The sequence below is a fragment of the Osmia bicornis genome, chromosome 6 (genome assembly GCF_907164935.1).
Source record: "Osmia bicornis bicornis chromosome 6, iOsmBic2.1, whole genome shotgun sequence".
Lineage (NCBI taxonomy): Eukaryota > Metazoa > Arthropoda > Insecta > Hymenoptera > Megachilidae > Osmia > Osmia bicornis.
In genome coordinates this window covers 3,724,081-3,740,830 of record NC_060221.1, presented here as the reverse complement: position 1 = coordinate 3,740,830, position 16,750 = coordinate 3,724,081, and the positions used below count along the sequence as shown (strand labels likewise).

The 16,750-nt window shown below is 30.3% G+C and overlaps 5 protein-coding genes across 11 annotated transcripts in view; 3 read left to right on the top strand and 2 right to left on the bottom strand.

The window, feature by feature from the left end:
* Nucleotides 1–223: 223 nt before the first annotated feature.
* LOC114874586 (transmembrane protein 43 homolog) lies at nt 224–2,263 on the bottom strand. 4 transcript variants are annotated; one of them, XM_029183998.2, is made up of 6 exons: nt 2,189–2,263; nt 1,590–1,772; nt 1,286–1,518; nt 914–1,214; nt 632–837; nt 224–545 (listed from the first exon to the last, which is right to left on the bottom strand). In XM_029183998.2, exons 2-6 carry the CDS (start codon nt 1,683–1,685, stop codon nt 263–265), a joined length of 1,119 nt encoding a protein of 372 aa, XP_029039831.1. In that variant the 5' UTR covers nt 1,686–1,772; nt 2,189–2,263; the 3' UTR covers nt 224–262. The 4 variants fall into 4 exon arrangements, with proteins under 4 accessions (XP_029039831.1, XP_029039830.1, XP_029039832.1 ...); XM_029183997.2 differs by lacking the exon at nt 2,189–2,263 and adding an exon at nt 1,967–2,182; XM_029183999.2 differs by lacking the exon at nt 2,189–2,263 and adding an exon at nt 2,045–2,182.
* A 638-nt stretch (nt 2,264–2,901) lies between these two features.
* Nucleotides 2,902–5,642, top strand: LOC114874585 (thiamine transporter 2-like). Its single transcript, XM_029183996.2, has 6 exons — nt 2,902–3,165; nt 3,349–3,733; nt 3,893–4,309; nt 4,514–4,706; nt 4,801–4,939; nt 5,137–5,642. Exons 1-6 carry the CDS (start codon nt 3,043–3,045, stop codon nt 5,320–5,322), a joined length of 1,443 nt encoding a protein of 480 aa, XP_029039829.1. The 5' UTR covers nt 2,902–3,042; the 3' UTR covers nt 5,323–5,642.
* Nucleotides 5,643–5,690: 48 nt separating this feature from the next.
* On the bottom strand, nt 5,691–7,247 carry LOC114874691. 4 transcript variants are annotated; one of them, XM_046286024.1, is made up of 4 exons: nt 6,582–7,174; nt 6,362–6,492; nt 6,010–6,291; nt 5,691–5,932 (listed from the first exon to the last, which is right to left on the bottom strand). In XM_046286024.1, exons 1-4 carry the CDS (start codon nt 6,622–6,624, stop codon nt 5,873–5,875), a joined length of 516 nt encoding a protein of 171 aa, XP_046141980.1. In that variant the 5' UTR covers nt 6,625–7,174; the 3' UTR covers nt 5,691–5,872. The 4 variants fall into 4 exon arrangements, 3 of the variants coding, with proteins under 3 accessions (XP_046141980.1, XP_046141979.1, XP_046141981.1); XM_046286023.1 differs by having other exon boundaries at nt 5,691–5,935; nt 6,582–7,173; XM_046286025.1 differs by having other exon boundaries at nt 5,691–5,935; nt 7,055–7,172.
* A 115-nt stretch (nt 7,248–7,362) lies between these two features.
* Nucleotides 7,363–9,558, top strand: LOC114874618 (kinetochore protein ndc80-like). Its single transcript, XM_029184073.2, has 3 exons — nt 7,363–7,610; nt 7,674–7,751; nt 7,815–9,558. The coding sequence occupies exons 1-3, from the start codon at nt 7,367–7,369 to the stop codon at nt 9,491–9,493; spliced, it is 2,001 nt and encodes a 666-aa protein (XP_029039906.2). The 5' UTR covers nt 7,363–7,366; the 3' UTR covers nt 9,494–9,558.
* Nucleotides 9,559–9,662: 104 nt separating this feature from the next.
* Nucleotides 9,663–16,750, top strand: part of LOC114874617 — a 101,466-nt gene continuing 94,378 nt past the window's right edge. Inside the window, exons 1-8 of the mRNA XM_046286272.1 lie at nt 9,663–10,013; nt 10,142–10,226; nt 10,312–10,644; nt 10,730–11,065; nt 11,144–11,265; nt 11,331–11,663; nt 11,739–12,169; nt 12,237–15,201. Of these exons, the coding sequence (XP_046142228.1) occupies nt 10,146–10,226; nt 10,312–10,644; nt 10,730–11,065; nt 11,144–11,265; nt 11,331–11,663; nt 11,739–12,169; nt 12,237–12,673 (2,073 nt within the window). The 5' untranslated portion in view covers nt 9,663–10,013; nt 10,142–10,145 and the 3' untranslated portion in view covers nt 12,674–15,201. The remainder of the gene's footprint in view (nt 10,014–10,141; nt 10,227–10,311; nt 10,645–10,729; nt 11,066–11,143; nt 11,266–11,330; nt 11,664–11,738; nt 12,170–12,236; nt 15,202–16,750) is intronic.

Below are 16,750 nucleotides of genomic sequence, written 5' to 3'. Positions count from 1 at the left end.
GGGGAATTTTTTAAATATACGTCTAGGGAATTATTAATTAAAACCTAAGATAAAACAGTTGTTGAAATCTACAATTTTTATAAAACAATTTATTGTCTAACTTTTAAATATTTAGATTAATTTATGATACATGTCATAATTTACATCATAAATAATACTTAGCAATTAGCACTGAGATAATGTTTTCTTAAACCATTATAAAATAAATATAGAAGTATAAAAAGAAATTTTATAGGTTTATATATTTACACGCAAATAAAATTTACAGTCTTCTATAATTATCACGCTGTTGCGATTGAGATCCTGATGTTAAAGTTGAATAAATAAATGGTAAAATTGATGCTAACGCTAGACAAAGACCTATTACTGGTCGATACCACACCCAAGCAAAACCAATTACTAATAAACTAATAGACATAGATACCGACATTGTTAAAGATTCAACTGCAATAATTCCACACAAGAACGTAGAATTTAAAATTACTGTTCTCAATATATTTGCTAAACACGTTGCTGCTAAAAATAAAACCAGCCAGCCAAGTCCTCTGAAATAGTCATTCATTATTTAATCACCTAAATTCAAGAAAATGACGGAATGTTGAAACATATTCAGATTACAAACAAGGGTTACCTAATACTCCATGTACGCCAATAATTGTGTACATGTTCTAGATGAAACATTTGATCTACTGACATTTTATGCTTTCTTTGGAGTAAAATTTCTTCTCCATGTGATGCAACATACGGTACAATAGTTCCCTTTTGTAACATACCAACTATAGAATATAAATCTCCCCCTTTCCCTGCATACGAAAATTGTATGCGTATATCCCCTACCTATAAATAAAAGTATAACATTTAAATCTACAGAAGATTTAACATTGCATGAAAATTGCAATAACAAAAATTATACCTGTGGGTTCCATAAATCAGCACTGTGATAGTACAAACCAGAATGCATTTTAATATCTTTACGTTCTGGTCTCTCATCACTAGTAACTTCTACAAAATCATTGAATCTTTTTTTTAACTCAGTTCCCAGAGTAAATGCTCCAATTTTAACTTCATCTGCAATTTGCACCTGACTTTTAATAGGCATTTCTTTTGGATTATGATGACCAGTTCGGATGTAAAAATGATCAGAATCAACAAGTTTATCCTTCCATTCAGTTGTATAATAATAATGTTTCTCTTCCTCTGTCACTCCACCAAAACTGATGTACAAACATTACTATGACACAGATGAAGTAATAAATAGGTTTATAGATTTAGTTGTAGAAATTACCTTCTTTCTTCTTCTATCTCAACCCACTGATACATTTGAACTCTGCGTTTTAATTTCACACTTGATACAATTACTCCATAATCAGGTTCAGTTAATGGTTCTGATATTTTTAAAGCTCCTGATAAATATATCAAACGTCCTTCATATTCAGGTAATACTTTCATTGAATTTGGAAGTACTGCTACATTACGCAAAGCTTCATCTAAAGAATGTGCTACTTTCACTGCTCTTCCCTATAATTTTATAAGCATATTCTTGTTGTTCACATTTATTCATTTGCTAAGATACATAAATATTCACAAACCTCATTCCAAAATAAAAGGCACATGCCAGTTGCAAACATAATAAGTCCAATGATAGCAGTGAGCCATGACTCTCTAAATTGCTCAGAGACTGTCATTGGAACATTTATTTGGGGAGGCTGTCTTCCATTGACTCGATTTTGATGAATGGGTTCGGTGTTTGCCCTTTGAGGTTGCCCATTTTGCTAAAATTATATTTTTTATATTTAAACTATATTATTCTATATGAATTGCATATAATATATAAAAATATTTATGTGGATTGAATATTACATACTACATGCAATAGGTGTTATTGCATTAATAAATATACACATATATAGATAAATGTTAAGTTAAATAACTGTTTAAAATTTTGACACGTGCTTTTTATGCTTACATTTGCGCGATACATTTTAATAGATTACATTACGTGACAATTACAATATTCAACTTGTTTATTAAAACTGATAGTTACAATATTTTGAATGGAGTTCTAAATAAATGTTTAACGTGTATACATTGATGTCCCATTTATTCACGAATTGGTACATCCAACATTACACTATAAATATTACTATTACATTGTGTATGTATATTAAATATAAATGTATGCAATTACACAATTTTGCTGCAATTTCGATGATGCTATGAATCACGTGCAAATCACTGCAAATGCATTGCAGTGACTACAAATACAACAAACTGGACATGCCTTTATTCTCAAGGATCATGCTTTTGGGGTCTTAGGCATCCCCAGCTGAGATTAACGATAAGTGTGCATTTACAGAGCATAGTTGGTATGACAGTCGCTCTTCTATCACATCTTGCATTCACAACTAAAAAAACACAGTTTTGATTCTATTCTTTAGAAACCAGTTAAAATCTGCAAAAAACCAAAAATTATCAAAATAATTGTATTTTTAAACGACCGCCATAAATTATTTTCAAAATTCGATGCCAGCGCTATCTATCCCGAAATGGCTGAAACTACTCGACAACTTACTGGTCGGTAAGCAAGTGTCAGGACACTGGTCGGTAAGTTGTCGAGTAGTTTCAGCCGTTTTGGTATAGATGGCACTGGAATCAAATTTTAAAAATACTTAATTTATGGCGGTCTTTTTAAAATACAAACTTTTGACTGATTTCTAAAAAATAGAATCAAAGAAGATCAGAATTGTGTCTTTCCATTTGCAATTTCATTTTGTAATTAATTTATAATTAACGCGTGACACCATCGAAAGCTTCATAATGAAGTTGCGTTAACTTGCGTTAGGCTGTTGCAATGAGAAATGTTTCACGTTTTTATACTAAAATAAAGCAGATAGCGCTCGTTTTCAAGGCATAGATTGACCCGTCTAAAAACGCATGTCCAGTCTTGTGTCACCTACGAAGCATATTCGTTCCGGTGTTAGTCGTCCAATGTTAATTAAGCGTGTATAAGCTTAAAATATTAGAAAAGAATATGCCTGTAATATGAAGTGGATAGTAATTTCGTGTATTTTATGTATATTTGGATGTTTCAAAGAGTTTAGACCTTCAGAATCTTTCGTTACCGATTATTTAACAGGACCATGGAAAAATTTTACAAATGTTCAAGTAAATATCGAGTTTTTTTGTATATAGTAGTTATATGTAATTACAGAAATTGTTAATTCAAAAAATAAATTTATTTATTTAAAAATAAATGACGAATTTCTGTTATTAAATTCTTTATTTTTAATTATCATTCATTTTTCTTATATATTACATAGTAATTACAGGATCATCATTATTTTTCAGGTAAATCAAGAAATATTTCCTGTTGCAACATATTCTTATTTTGCAACATTAGTTGTTATATTTTTAGTAACAGATTTTGTACGATATAAGCCTATCATTATTTTGTGTGGTTTCTCTGGTGCTATCACATTTCTTTTGATAATGCTTGGAAAAGATATATTAACTATACAAATTGTGGAGTTCTTTTATGGCTTGTTTTTATCTACAGAAGTGGCTTACTATACATATATTTATGCTAAAGTTGATAGGAAACATTATCAAGAAGTAACTAGTCATACAAAAGCAGCATCTCTTTTTGGTCGTTGTATGTCTGGTATTGTTGCACAATTGACAGTTTCTTTTGATATATTAGATTATCATCAGTTGAATTATATTACAGTATCAGGTATTTATTAAAATAATAATTTTTAGACTGATATGAAATAGTTCATTTTTATTCTAATAACTCAAATATTAAGAAAGAAATTTATGAATTAAAAATATTCAAAAACTATGTAAATTATAGATATTGACAATATCTTTTTATGAAAAATTTGTTTTCCAGCTACTTCATTTGCAACAATATGGGCATGTTTTTTACCTTCTGTTGGTCAGTCCATTTATTTTCATAAAGAAAATGAAAATTATGAAAATCATGATTCTTTAAATAATAATGAAACAGTATCACAATCATACAGTTTAAGTGAAGTATTACATAGACCAGAACAGCACAATAACAACAATTCTCCCAGTACAAATATTTCATTGATACGTAAAATAAAACAAGCTTATATTTTATTATGGAAAGATTTTTTGCAAGCATATTCAAATAATCATGTTGTAAAATGGTCAATATGGTGGTCATTTTCTACTTGTGGATATTTACAAATTATCAGTTATATACAATTACTTTGGCAAACTGGTGTGTCACATGGAGATAAAATTTATAATGGAGCTGTAGATTCTTTATACACTATCATAGGTGAGCAAATATCCTGTATGCTTTACACTCAATATAGTTTTTTAGATACATAACATGTAACTTTAGCTGCTTAGAACAATGTAAACACTATAAACAATATTCAGTCCAATTAGAATTATTTAAATCTTTTTACATTGAACTTTCATATTTTTATATTGCAATTTAAATTTAAAAAAGAAGTAATATCCTTGTTTCTATTACTAGGTACAGCTACTGTTTTTTTCATTGGAAAGATACCATTTAATTGGTCTCTGATAGGAGATGTAGTAGTATCATTCATGTCATTTGTAGAAGGTACTTTATTATTAATTTCATCATATAGTTACAATATTTGGTTATTGTATGGTGCTTATATAATATTTGGAATTATTTACCATACAATGGCTACTGTTGCAAGGTATAATCTCAATGAAATTTAATTAAAAAAGGTGCAGTATTTCAATAAAAAGAAAATAGTATCCTAATTTGTCATGTAATTTTATCATTTACAGCTTTGAAATTGCAAAATGTATATCAGAAGATAGTTATGGTTTAATATTTGGTGTAAATACCTTTATTTCACTATTATTACAAACTATATTAACCCTTATTGTAGTAACTGGAAATTTAAATTTAAATATCAGATCTCAGGTAAGACTGGAAGTGAAAGATTTAGCATAAACATAAGTTAGCTATAAGTAATTAGTAGCCAAAAAGAAATAAAAGCATTATATCAAATTTTTTTTAATTTTTTGTTTAACATGTAGTATATTAAATTAGTGTATCTATCATGGTATTAGTTACATGTATATCTGTAGTGTTAAAACCTATATTGTATCTTCTTTCAGTACTTTGTTTATGGTGGTTACTTTATTGTAATAGCAATACTATATACAATAATAGGCATTTTTAATATTGTAAAACACTGTAGAAGAGGTACAGAATTCAATATTTGGGTAAATGATGAGAATACCACAGTAGAAGTACGTCCGGAAGAAGAAGTAAATTCATCCAAATTTTACAGCTCTAGTTGATACTGTAATTATTTATAAATTCTAAATATATTGCTCCTTTTACTGGTGCAATATTTACTTAGATAATAATAGAAAATGTAGTATTATTTATATTTAATAGATAATCATTCAAAAACAGTACAAATTTTTATTGTTATACTGTTCATTTTGCAGTATAGGTGAATGAACTTTTACCTGTTAAATGTATTTCCTAAAAACACTTAATTATTATGTACTTATAGATGCATATCTTTATTGATAAGATATGCCCAATTTATAGTATTAAATATAATATTTTTTCACAGATTAAAAAAGAATGTAGCATAAATTACATAAATGTTACTATTAAATTATTTAATTAGAAAATATACAGTGTATATAGATGAAATATACAAAATATCGATATTGTTAAATTTTCGAAGGGAAATCATTTTAAAATATACTTTATTAATTGTTATGTTTAAAGAATATACTGAAATTTATTTTCATAGAGAACATGGTTTTTTTAAAAGAAAAATACATTTCCTACTTTAAAGTGATCCTATTTTTCTTCAAATATCTTTATTTACTCTTAATTTTCTTTTACAGAAAGTAAAAGTAATTTTATTGTATTTAAAACATCTTCTCTGCACTTCTAGGAAATAAAATATTTTGTAACAATTTTTTTTAACAATGTTATTGTTATTCTTAATTGAGAAACACACTTACAGATGAGAATGTTTGAAATAAACATTTACCCAATTCACGACGAGGATTTGAATTTTTATCAAAGTGTTTAAACAATTTCCACCAAACTATACAATCCTGTATGCTTTGTTCAAAATTTCGATCAATGCGATCGGTTGTTTCGTTTCGTACAATAGATACAACAGAATTCATTGATTCGTCTTGAATTAATTTTGAAAACATACAAGGATAGTCATCGCAATCATTTTTATTATAATGCAATTTATCTAGTAATGAACTGCCTTTTAAGCATATTTGCAATATCTGTAACAATTTATATTAAAGGTCGAATTTTTAGACATCTAAAAAAAGAAAATTATGTACGAGTGTTTACCCGGTCTTGGGGGACAATAATGGGATACGATTCGAACAAACTCGTGTCTAACTTATCAAAATCTCTATTTGTGTCAATGTTTGATGTTTTAGAAATACGACTATCACTTACTGATAACATTAATCCTGTCCCTAATCAAGAGTACATAAAAACTGTGATAAATACCGAATGATATACAATAGATAACATCTAAGGTTAATTATGAAACCAAATCATTTACCACGATAGTGTAAGATCATTATGTATACTATCACTGTTATCATTATAAAAATATGTTGCAATTAAATGAAAAAAGAAATTTAAAATTATATGCGAATTGATGCAAATTTATCGGTTTGTTAAATATTTTCTTTGTATGGGTTGACGATTGAAAAAAAAAAAGAAAGGCTTTATGAATCTGCTTTTAATTGATATTATAGATATAGTAGATTTCAATTAAAATGTGTTATTTTAGCTCAATATTTTTTTCCAAAGACGTATTCCATACAGTATTCAATTTTTCTTTTGAGTAATCTTTAGAAAACAATACTGATTACCAGATCATATCGCGCGGAGGTGGCACGCAGAAAATATAATTATTAACGTTATACTTTCAATAGCAATATAACGCTGCGTTATTGCAATCTCAGCGTTATCATTTTAAGTTATTTATAAATGAATACATGCTTCAATAATCCAAACGTGGATTCGTACTTGTCAATATTTGACAGGTGTCTAATAAGTCTGAACAGCTGTGAGGTCACTTTAGACATGTTTAGACACTGCTTTAAATCACACCGTTCAAGCAATAGCGATGCGTGCCATTTTACGTTTTTACATTTTCGCACCATCTATCACAAAGCAGCGGAAACTCTACGATAACTTACCGACTGTCTGAGGGATCGATAAGTCGATAAATAGGAGTACAACCCTCTTTTCCGCTACTTGGGGGCGTCTGGAACCCCCAAAATGGTGACCCCCCGAGAACAGACATGTCCAGTCTTGTTGGATCTGTAGTCACTGTCTATGCTTAATGATAAAATTCAAAATGTGTGCCGTACAAATTTTATATTGATGAAAATGGCAAGTAATTCTGTAGGACGTAGATCATCTACTAACCCTGTACGGATATCTTTGATCGATAGGGAAGACAAAAGCTTAACACGGACTGATTCAAGAAGAACGCAAACGTTGATACCAAAGATTTCTATAACTTCAGTTGATAATTGTCATATACCCAGACCGCGAGGTCCGAGTATAAAAGGAACAGGTAAACTCTCTATTTTTCACGCAATTATAAATTCCACTAGAACTCATGCAGCACTTCCAACAGGGTGTAGGTCTTTATCAGCTGATCATGCTAGCAGTACTGTTCCAAAAGGTCCAAGAAAGGACTCAAGACCATTAACAGGTAAAACGTCATAACATTATTAGTGATGTAAAAAGATTTTAAATTTTATTGTTGTTTTTAAAGGTAAAACTCCACTTCGTCATGCTCCTACAACTCCAATTACACCTAGAGGACTTCCAACAGGACGAAGATCTTTATCAGCTGATCGTGCTAGCAGTATTGGTGCAAAAGGTCCAAGAAAGGATCGAAGACCATTAACAGATAAACCTTACCAAGCTCGTATGCTTGCCAGAATAGACAATTTTTTTGCTCTAAATCATTATTCCTCTATGCTTAATAGTAATGGTAGCTTGAAACCCATTACCTTGAAAATGTTTGTAGAAGTTACTGCTCATTTAATGAAAATATTAAATGTTAAACAAACCCTTACAGTTATCAATTATCTAGAGGAATTGCCAAAAATAGGAAAGAAACTTCATTATCCAGGCATTATTAATAAATCTTGGTTAAGAACTGCGAATGCTATGCATTCTTGGCCTTATGTTTTGGGCTGGATCAGCTGGTTAGTAGAAATTTGTGAAGTAATGGAAATAGCTTCTCAAAAATTTAACTTAGAAAACTTATCATTCACGGGCGATCAGAGAGAAGCCAAAATTAATAAAAATACTTTCTTCTCTATGCTTGATTTTTACAATGCCTGGAATGAAGAAAAACTCGATGAAGAAGCAGCGATGGTTGAAAGATATTTACAACAGTTTGAAGAGGAGCAAGGAGTTACCGAACAAATGTTAAATAATGCATGCTCCGAATTAGATGAAGAAATGGATAAATTCCAAGTAGCTGAAGAAGATGCAAATAAAATTGATGAAGAGGTGAAGCACCTGCAAGAAGTATTGTCGTCTTTGCAAAAGGAGGAATCAAAACAATTAAATGAAATTGGTGCAAAAGAAGAATCCTTAAAAACAATTAATTCTGAAACAGAACAAATAAATGCTGAGTGTGATGCATTACGCGAACAGATTCGTTTACAAAAAATACAGCGTGATGAACTACTTTCAACTGTTAAACAACAGCCAATGACAGCAGTGGAAAGAGATAAAATTTTGGAAAAATGTTTGGAGATTGAAAGATATACGAACCTATTTGACGAACATTTAGAAGATATACGAAAGGAGTTGTATACTACAGATATTAAATTGGCATCTGTTAACAATAATGTAACCAAAGCAATTCTCAAATATAATAAAGAAATAATATTTATGCACCTTAGTGACAATATAGGTGTACATTTAGAAGAATTAAAGATGCCAGAAAAAGGTATATTGGATCCTCAAATTATGGAAGTATTAAGATCTAAAGCCAGTTCATTGAATAATCTTAAAGAACTACTAAAAAGACGAATTACTGAGAAAGAACGTTCGTTAGAAGTAAGTTTCAATGAATTGGAAAATCTTAAGGAAAAAATGAAAATCTTGGAAGAAGAAAGTAGTGATGTTGCTAACAGAATTAAGGAAAAAAAAGATCTTATAACTAAAATTAAAGCTGATGCTAAAAATGAAGAAGCAAAATTAAAAAAACAAATAAAAAATTTGCAAAATGATATTAAAAAAATACAAGAGTTGAAGCCAGATATAGAAAAAGTTTCTGCAGAATTAAAAGAATCAACAGACAAGCTAGATGCAGTTCAGAGAAGAAAAGAATATATAGAGGAGTCTGCAAAATTATTTTTTGATAGATTTTATAAGATTTTAGAGGAAAACAGAAGCGAACTTCACAATATATTAGCGGAACGTAATAAATAATTTACATACAAATGTTTTAAAAATATCATTTTTATATACAATATACTTTACATGTACAAGTTAAATAAAATGTTTACTCTTGCATGTTGTTTATTTATGCATTTGTGTGTTTCATATTTTAGTTGTATACGCTATATATATATAAGAATTAAAAAAAAAAAACTATCGGGGTGATATACTTCAAGTTCGTTTTAATTGTAACACGAAAATAGGAAGTGTTAGAATCGTTTTAGTACATGTCTATACAATTTTAATTATTTTTATTTACAATAAATAAACAAAAAAACGCAAAATTTTCAGATTTAAGGTTCATCGTATGTATGAAGTATGAAGTATTTATCGAATTATATATTTAAATAATTTTCAAACTTAAGAGAATACATATACGCGCCTTTGTTATCTACCCCTTCTGTATAATATTTCAATAAAATGATTGTTCAAAATTATTCAAACATACAAGATGGTGTACACGTGGTAAGCACCAGGATGAATATGCTGGCAAACATCCCGACACGTTATGGTAAGTTTTCGGATGTAGATAGGATAAAAGTTAATTCAACGAATTAATTTTGAACATATTGGTTAGGACTTAATCGATGTATTGTGGTATTTATTTAATGAATAATATTGTATTTTTTGTTATTATAGCATAATGAGCAGCAAGGTAAATGCTGGATGCAAAACTGTTGTTGCACGAACTAATAAAAATATATTGGAAAATAAGCAACATTTGGTAATGCAAAGTTTTTAATGTAAACATTTTTAGGGTTATAATTATATTTTGTTATACTGATAATACTTGTGTATTGTATTTGTAGCCTACATCTGAAACATCTCAAGAAGGTCTTATATTATATGATAACTGTAATACTTTAATAGAAGTTTGCGTTAAAACTAAGGGTCGTAAACGTACATCAACCATGGTTAGCAGCAGTTCACCTAGTCATAAAGGAATAGAGGCAAAAAAACGACCTAGTAGTAGTGGTGATTCTCACCAAAGCTGGGGTGGAATTTTGAGAGAACAAAATCGGGTAGCTCTAAAGCAAGGTTTGCAACAATTAACCAAAAGAGCATCTGGTTCAAAGTCATCAAAATGTGGAAGTGAATCTAGAGAAACTAAAAAGCATTCCTTAAATCATCAGAAGCATGAAGTCAGCATTTATTTAAATATTTAATAATATACTTACATAAAGACATTAAAAAATTAATTTGGAAATATTAAATTTTTTACTATAGCATAAACACTTGGATGAAATTCCTGTAAAACAATCAGTTTCTCAAAAGAGAATTGAAGATCATATGAAATCCACACCATGTACTACAGTTCCATCAAGTACCTCTATACCAAGTACTATGCAAGCTATAATGGTTTGTGACAAAGGTGTGCAGTGTGGTGGAATACTAGATTATTCTGATGAGAAATATGGTGTATTAAATCCAGTTCGTACATTAAACTTTCTGATGACAGAATTGAAACATTTAGTAAAAGATGAGAGAGCTAATAAAATTTTAAATGATATGGAACAAATACTCTTTAGAATTCCAATAGAACCAGGAAAACCATTTCCTGTGGTAAGATTAATAAATAAAAAAATAAAAAAACACATTATTTATCTATTTAATATACTAAGAACGGGTAATTTGTAATAGGATCCAGAAGCTAAGGCACTTTGTACAAAATTAGAAGCTACTACAATTCAGTTGGAAGAGACAAGTAGAAAAATGAATGCAATGTGCGAATCATTACGCGAGGAAAGAGATTCATTGCAAAGGTATAAGTTTTTTATAAATACTTACATTCCGAATTATTATACTTACATAATTTTGTTTATACTAGGCAAGTTCATAAACAAGTATTACTGTTAAACGAATCTCGCGAAAGACAGTTAGACTTGGAGAGCACTATGAAAACGTTGAAACAAGAACTAGAAGAAGCAATAAAAATAGCCCAAACTAGAGATAAAACGATAAGTGAATTAAAGAAAGAGATAAAGGGATATGAATTTTCGCAAAATGTTGTAGCAGATTTAAGGATTAATCTAGCCGAACAAACGGAACTTGCAAGACAAAGGCATTTAGAAGTGCAATATCTAACTCTTGAGAAAGACAAATTTTTTGCCTTATCTTCATATAAAGATTCTTTATTGATTGAACTTCGTAATGCTATCAAGTTAGTTGTATTATCATTAAGCTTTAATTAATCCTGATAGCATTATAAAATAATTATTTTAATTTTATATCACAGGGAGTTGCAAAATCACATCGCGGATCAATTAAGTGGTTTAAAGAATATCTGTATTCCCGCAGAAGATGCCAATCTACATATTTCATTGGTTCACGGAGGTCTTGCATGTTCATCGCCTACATCTATGTCTTCACAAGATTCTAATGTACCTACTTCTTGGCACGATATGTCAGACGTTTCTTTGTCTACAGTGGATCATAATCCACCTAAAAATGGGAATGTACAAAGATTTACGCAAAAAACGAGCAAAGCATTAACTGTTTCGGAAAGTCAAATGAAAAATTCGGATAAGAAACGAATGAAGAATGTTAGGGAATCACAGACTAAAGATTCTGTCAATTTAGAGTTTATTAGCTTACCCGGAGGAGAATCTTCTCACACACTTTTACCTTCTTACAAGGATCTTGGTTATACAGAAATTAGCCAATCTGGTAAGTACATTCGATATGTAGATATTAAAAATACTGTCGTAAATTAAGAGTATAATATTTCTTTCAGTTAACAAGGGGAAAGAAGATGTAGTAACAACGATTGGTAATGAGAAAAATGATGGTTTACGGAACTCTAAGAGTATCGGTAAAATATCATCGTCGGAACATTCAAATTTGTGTCCCGAGAAAGAAACTCGTGTAAAAGATCCACCTAAATCTCAACAATCTTTGGAGCTAAATAAAAAACAAAGTTCCGGGAAAAAGTTGCATTCAGCAGAGGATGTTGCTAACACTTTAAAAAACAATTTACCTCACAATTTAATAGGTTCTAGTATAACGGAACAGTTTCAAAATATGTTCCATGACATTAGGGTTCAAAGTAGAATGCCAGTTAATGTACCAAGTCCACCAAGGAATTATCCCCATCCTGATTGGAGCGATAGTACTTTGCCTAGTATTAGTACCGCTTCAGAATTAAATGTGATACAATTGAATGACACTTAAGATTATATTAACTTTTTCAGCAAAGTAATATCAAACATCGTTACGCAATTAAATTATTCTTTATCTAAAAACAAAGTTTTAACAAACATATAAATCGAATTATATTTTTGTGACCTCGACAATTTTACAGTATATTTTTAAATAATAATTTACAAGAGATACATATAGTATAAACTGTATCAATTTTTGGCTCAAAATGTATTTTCCTACTAATATATGGTGTGTATATATATATATATGTATGTGTTTATTTTTGATTTTGATTTATAAGTAAAATTTGTACACAATAATATATATATATATGATTTAAAAAAATATTGTTTATAGGTACAAGTTACATTATTGATTAAAAAAGATGATACAAGAGGTGTAAGAAGTTACATGTAACATAAATGTTACAGTTATATTAATTGTACATAAGCGAAGGAAATCCTTCGGGGTAACACATTGGTGTTAATACCAAAGCACATAGTGTGGTATTGTTATTTATATAATGTGAAATTAAATTAAATGGAGATTTGTATTTTGTTTATAAACATGATGATGCATTCCATTGACAATGCATAAAAGGTAGCATAAGACTGCACATTTCTAAGAAATTATTGATAATTTAATTGATATTTTGATAAATAAAAAGAGATGCGTTCGCTTGTAACAAACAGTTATTCTTCATATTCTCAATCTACAGTCGGCAAATTCTTGCTAAGAAACCAGAAGGACATAATATAAATATGGCATGAAAACCCAGATGTATATATATATATATATATATATTTTTTATCACATATGTATATATACAAGTAAAGTATAATACTTATATTTTGTAAGTCTTTATAGGATTAAAAGGGAACATTTTAGTACACGTAAAACATTCATCAATTTTGCATAAAGACGTCTTTAAGTACATATACATGTTTCCCAGTAAGCGTGTACATGTATACTCTCTTTTCTTCACGAAAAATTCGATCATTCTTTTTATTTATTTATTTTTTTCTTTCTAGAGACCGAGAAACGTTCATTTACTAACAACTATCATAATACAAATACAGTCCTAACATTCGATACGTGTAAAATAAGTAATGTTAATCTCGAAACGATAAGGACTGTCTTTGTATTTGAACGACTTCGATGAAGATTGCGATAAAACGTGAAATATTAAAAATGTTTATTTATACGCGTTTGATTTCACGAACGAACCTTCCTCGATTAAATTTCAAACAGACTTCCACTCTATTCTCAATATGTTTTTTATTTTTTCTTTAAATCCATGGAAAATTACAAATACGAATTCTCACGACATTTTTCTCATTCTTTCATCGAATTGAAAAAAAAATCACATTGCATTCGAAAACGATGCGAAACACTTGCACTCTCGAAGAAAATTCCTTCGTATTCGCGAAAGATTAAAGTTCCCTTGTCGGATACGTATACTTTCACGTACAGGTCAGTACGATTTTTCTTACGGCATACTCGAGGTGTCTTAAAAACATAAACTATTCAATTTATTAATGTTTCCCGATGGTCATCGTGATTAACCTTAGAAACAGTTATTCTTAACTCATGATATAAAAGTTTTCTTACCCTAAGAAGAATGTAGAAATCGAAGATCGCAATTACATAGTAACAATTTTTTGAATTGAAACTCCCGCGATAACTCGAAACCCTTGTCGATCGATATTTCGATAAATTCTTTCTTCTTTACAGTGGAGGAAATGTACAGAGCAGACGCGTCCTCGTGGTTGCCGTGAATTCGAAAAATCTTTCGTCAAAGTACATAAATACTTGGGTTCGTATATTATTTCATTATTTGTCGTACGAAATTACCAACCTCTCGGTAATAATCTACGATTAAATCACGAATCACAAACGTTTCGTTATTTTTTTATGTATTGTTATCGTAATGACTCTGAGGTAATTACGTATGTTCATAATTTAAGAAAAAAATCAGCATTCATTCAACATTATTCTGAATTCTTTTCGGGAAATATATCTTCAAATCTTATTTCATATTATAAAATGAAATTTTCGTATAATCCCACTTTGTATCGATCATCCCATCGGGGATTGTGAGGTTAATTAACATCGATTACCATTTGAACAAGCGTTTGGCAGTTACAGAAGAATAAAAATTTTGAAACTGCTTCGCGCTCGTCTTGTTGATCATCAATGTTATGTATAGAAGGTAGTCGCACGTGCTGTTTACATTTGAATCTAGACGCGAGGCGGTCGGCTCATTGTAAAGCGGGTCAAAACAAAATGGCTTTACGAACACGCAGTTGGCTACGGCGCGTGTTTGGATACGAATCGTTCGAGTCGAATAACGTACGAAATTGCGTTTAATCGTGTCAAATCGGTAGTACTTTCGCGATCAGGTTACTTAAAAGTGCTCAAATAGTATATTTATAAATCGCGAACGTGTTTTTCGCGTGTGTAAAGTTTGTGAACAAGGAAAACCGAGGATAGATGAACCGACCACACAGCCATGGTTACTTCCGGCATATCCTTCGAGGGGTCACAGACATCGAAGGGTAAGTAAAGGCAAAATTACTTAACAATTAAATAGATTGCAACTAACAGCACATTGAAAACCTTCACGTATTACATAAATATGTATATTTGTGTCTATGTTGGTGTGTATGCGTGTGTATGGACATAGCTATCTTAAACACATACGTTACAATGTTTTCATTTTTTTCATTTTTCCGATCGATTTTTGCTTTTGATTTTCATTTAGTCACATGAATTATAACGAAAATATACAATAGGTGAAACGTATTATATTGGAACAAATGATTTTGAAGCGTTTTTTAGACGCTTCGGTTTGATTTACTTTTCGTCGTCATTTTCGCCGCCATATCCGCCATCTTGTTTAAATCGAATTGCATCGGACAATGTTCTTTTTTAGTTCATACGCTGTCTTTGTATTTTCTCATGATCTAAGAAAAGAATAATAGGAAAAATGTTGCGCACAGTATGATCACATAAAGATTGTGTTCTGTATACGTGTGAAACGATCGACGTTTATACAATAATAATATCACTAGCGTAGACTGCATCTGTTGTGTCGTTCATACAATACAACTGCGTATATTACAATAAACGATCGTCGAGTAGAAATCGTAAAATCTTGAGTGTGTCGATTAAAAATGAATCCTAGCCGACTTTGTTCAATATCCTACTTAAATAGTCTCAACTATGAAATATGCTTGAATATAGCTCAGATATCGGAAGTGATATAGTGGGCTGTTGTAAAAATAAAAATTTAACATTTGTCATCTTGAGGTTGCATATGGAAGGACATGTTTTATTGTTTATTGTACGTTATATACTGCTTTGTTCGGTGTAAAAATATAAAGCATTTCGATTACAGACTTCGTATGTACGGGCGTTGCCATTGTTACCAAGTAATCGGCAGTTATTTACGATAATCTCATTTTCCTTGATGCAGAGTTGCACTTAAATATTTCAATCAAACCAATAAACTAATCCTTTAAATCTACTCAGGTTAGGTTAACCTAATCTTCATAGGGAAGAATTATCGTAAATTAACGTTTCAATCAAATTCAATTACTAGTGACATCACTTATCGAATTCTTAAAGTAATCTATAACAGTGTTACCGATCGATAATTTTTTTTTCATAAAAAAAAATTTAACCAGTCAAGGGGCCTTGCCGCTAGGAAAGTGTAGAAATACAAAAGCAACATTTCTGTTGTTGTATAGGCAAGTTTGAAAAAATTTGAAAGAAAACTGGTTAATTAATCGATTAAACTATGAGGGAAGTCTATCAAAAATGTATCCTCAGTGCAACCCAGTTTCAAGAAATAGTCTCTAACTCTCTCTCTCTCTTTCTCTCTCTCTCACTTTCGTTCATCTAACAATGGCCCAGGCTATGGAGTTTAATAATTGCTTTTACGTGGCAATGATAACAATATGCGTGTATAACAAATGTACTTAGAAACGGTTTCACTTGTGCTATTACTGCTCTCTGGCGATAAAAATCAGATATCATTGTTCAACTGTTGGCTCGTAACAAGGGGCTGAGGGGGGTAGAGTTTGTTGCTCTTTTACTGCGAGT

What these genes read in the sequence shown, in the direction of transcription:
- LOC114874586 (XM_029183997.2), bottom strand. An exon ending in GAGATAGAAGAAGAAAGAAG is followed by an intron (nt 1,215 to 1,285) that starts GTAATTTCTACA and finishes TTTGTACATCAG; the next exon opens with TTTTGGTGGAGTGACAGAGG. An exon ending in TGGCGTACATGGAGTATTAG is followed by an intron (nt 546 to 631) that starts GTAACCCTTGTT and finishes TGACTATTTCAG; the next exon opens with AGGACTTGGCTGGCTGGTTT.
- LOC114874691 (XM_046286023.1), bottom strand. Translation starts at nt 6,624, where the DNA reads ATGATAACAGTGATAGTATACATAATGATCTTACACTATCGTG. An exon ending in TTATTGTCCCCCAAGACCGG is followed by an intron (nt 6,292 to 6,361) that starts GTAAACACTCGT and finishes AAATTGTTACAG; the next exon opens with ATATTGCAAATATGCTTAAA. An exon ending in TATTTCAAACATTCTCATCT is followed by an intron (nt 5,936 to 6,009) that starts GTAAGTGTGTTT and finishes TTTATTTCCTAG; the next exon opens with AAGTGCAGAGAAGATGTTTT.
- LOC114874585 (XM_029183996.2), top strand. Translation starts at nt 3,043, where the DNA reads ATGAAGTGGATAGTAATTTCGTGTATTTTATGTATATTTGGATGTTTC. An exon ending in TTCTTTATACACTATCATAG is followed by an intron (nt 4,310 to 4,513) that starts GTGAGCAAATAT and finishes TTCTATTACTAG; the next exon opens with GTACAGCTACTGTTTTTTTC. An exon ending in ACAATGGCTACTGTTGCAAG is followed by an intron (nt 4,707 to 4,800) that starts GTATAATCTCAA and finishes TATCATTTACAG; the next exon opens with CTTTGAAATTGCAAAATGTA.
- LOC114874618 (XM_029184073.2), top strand. Translation starts at nt 7,367, where the DNA reads ATGCTTAATGATAAAATTCAAAATGTGTGCCGTACAAATTTTATATTG. An exon ending in TCCGAGTATAAAAGGAACAG is followed by an intron (nt 7,611 to 7,673) that starts GTAAACTCTCTA and finishes CACTTCCAACAG; the next exon opens with GGTGTAGGTCTTTATCAGCT. An exon ending in GGACTCAAGACCATTAACAG is followed by an intron (nt 7,752 to 7,814) that starts GTAAAACGTCAT and finishes TTGTTTTTAAAG; the next exon opens with GTAAAACTCCACTTCGTCAT.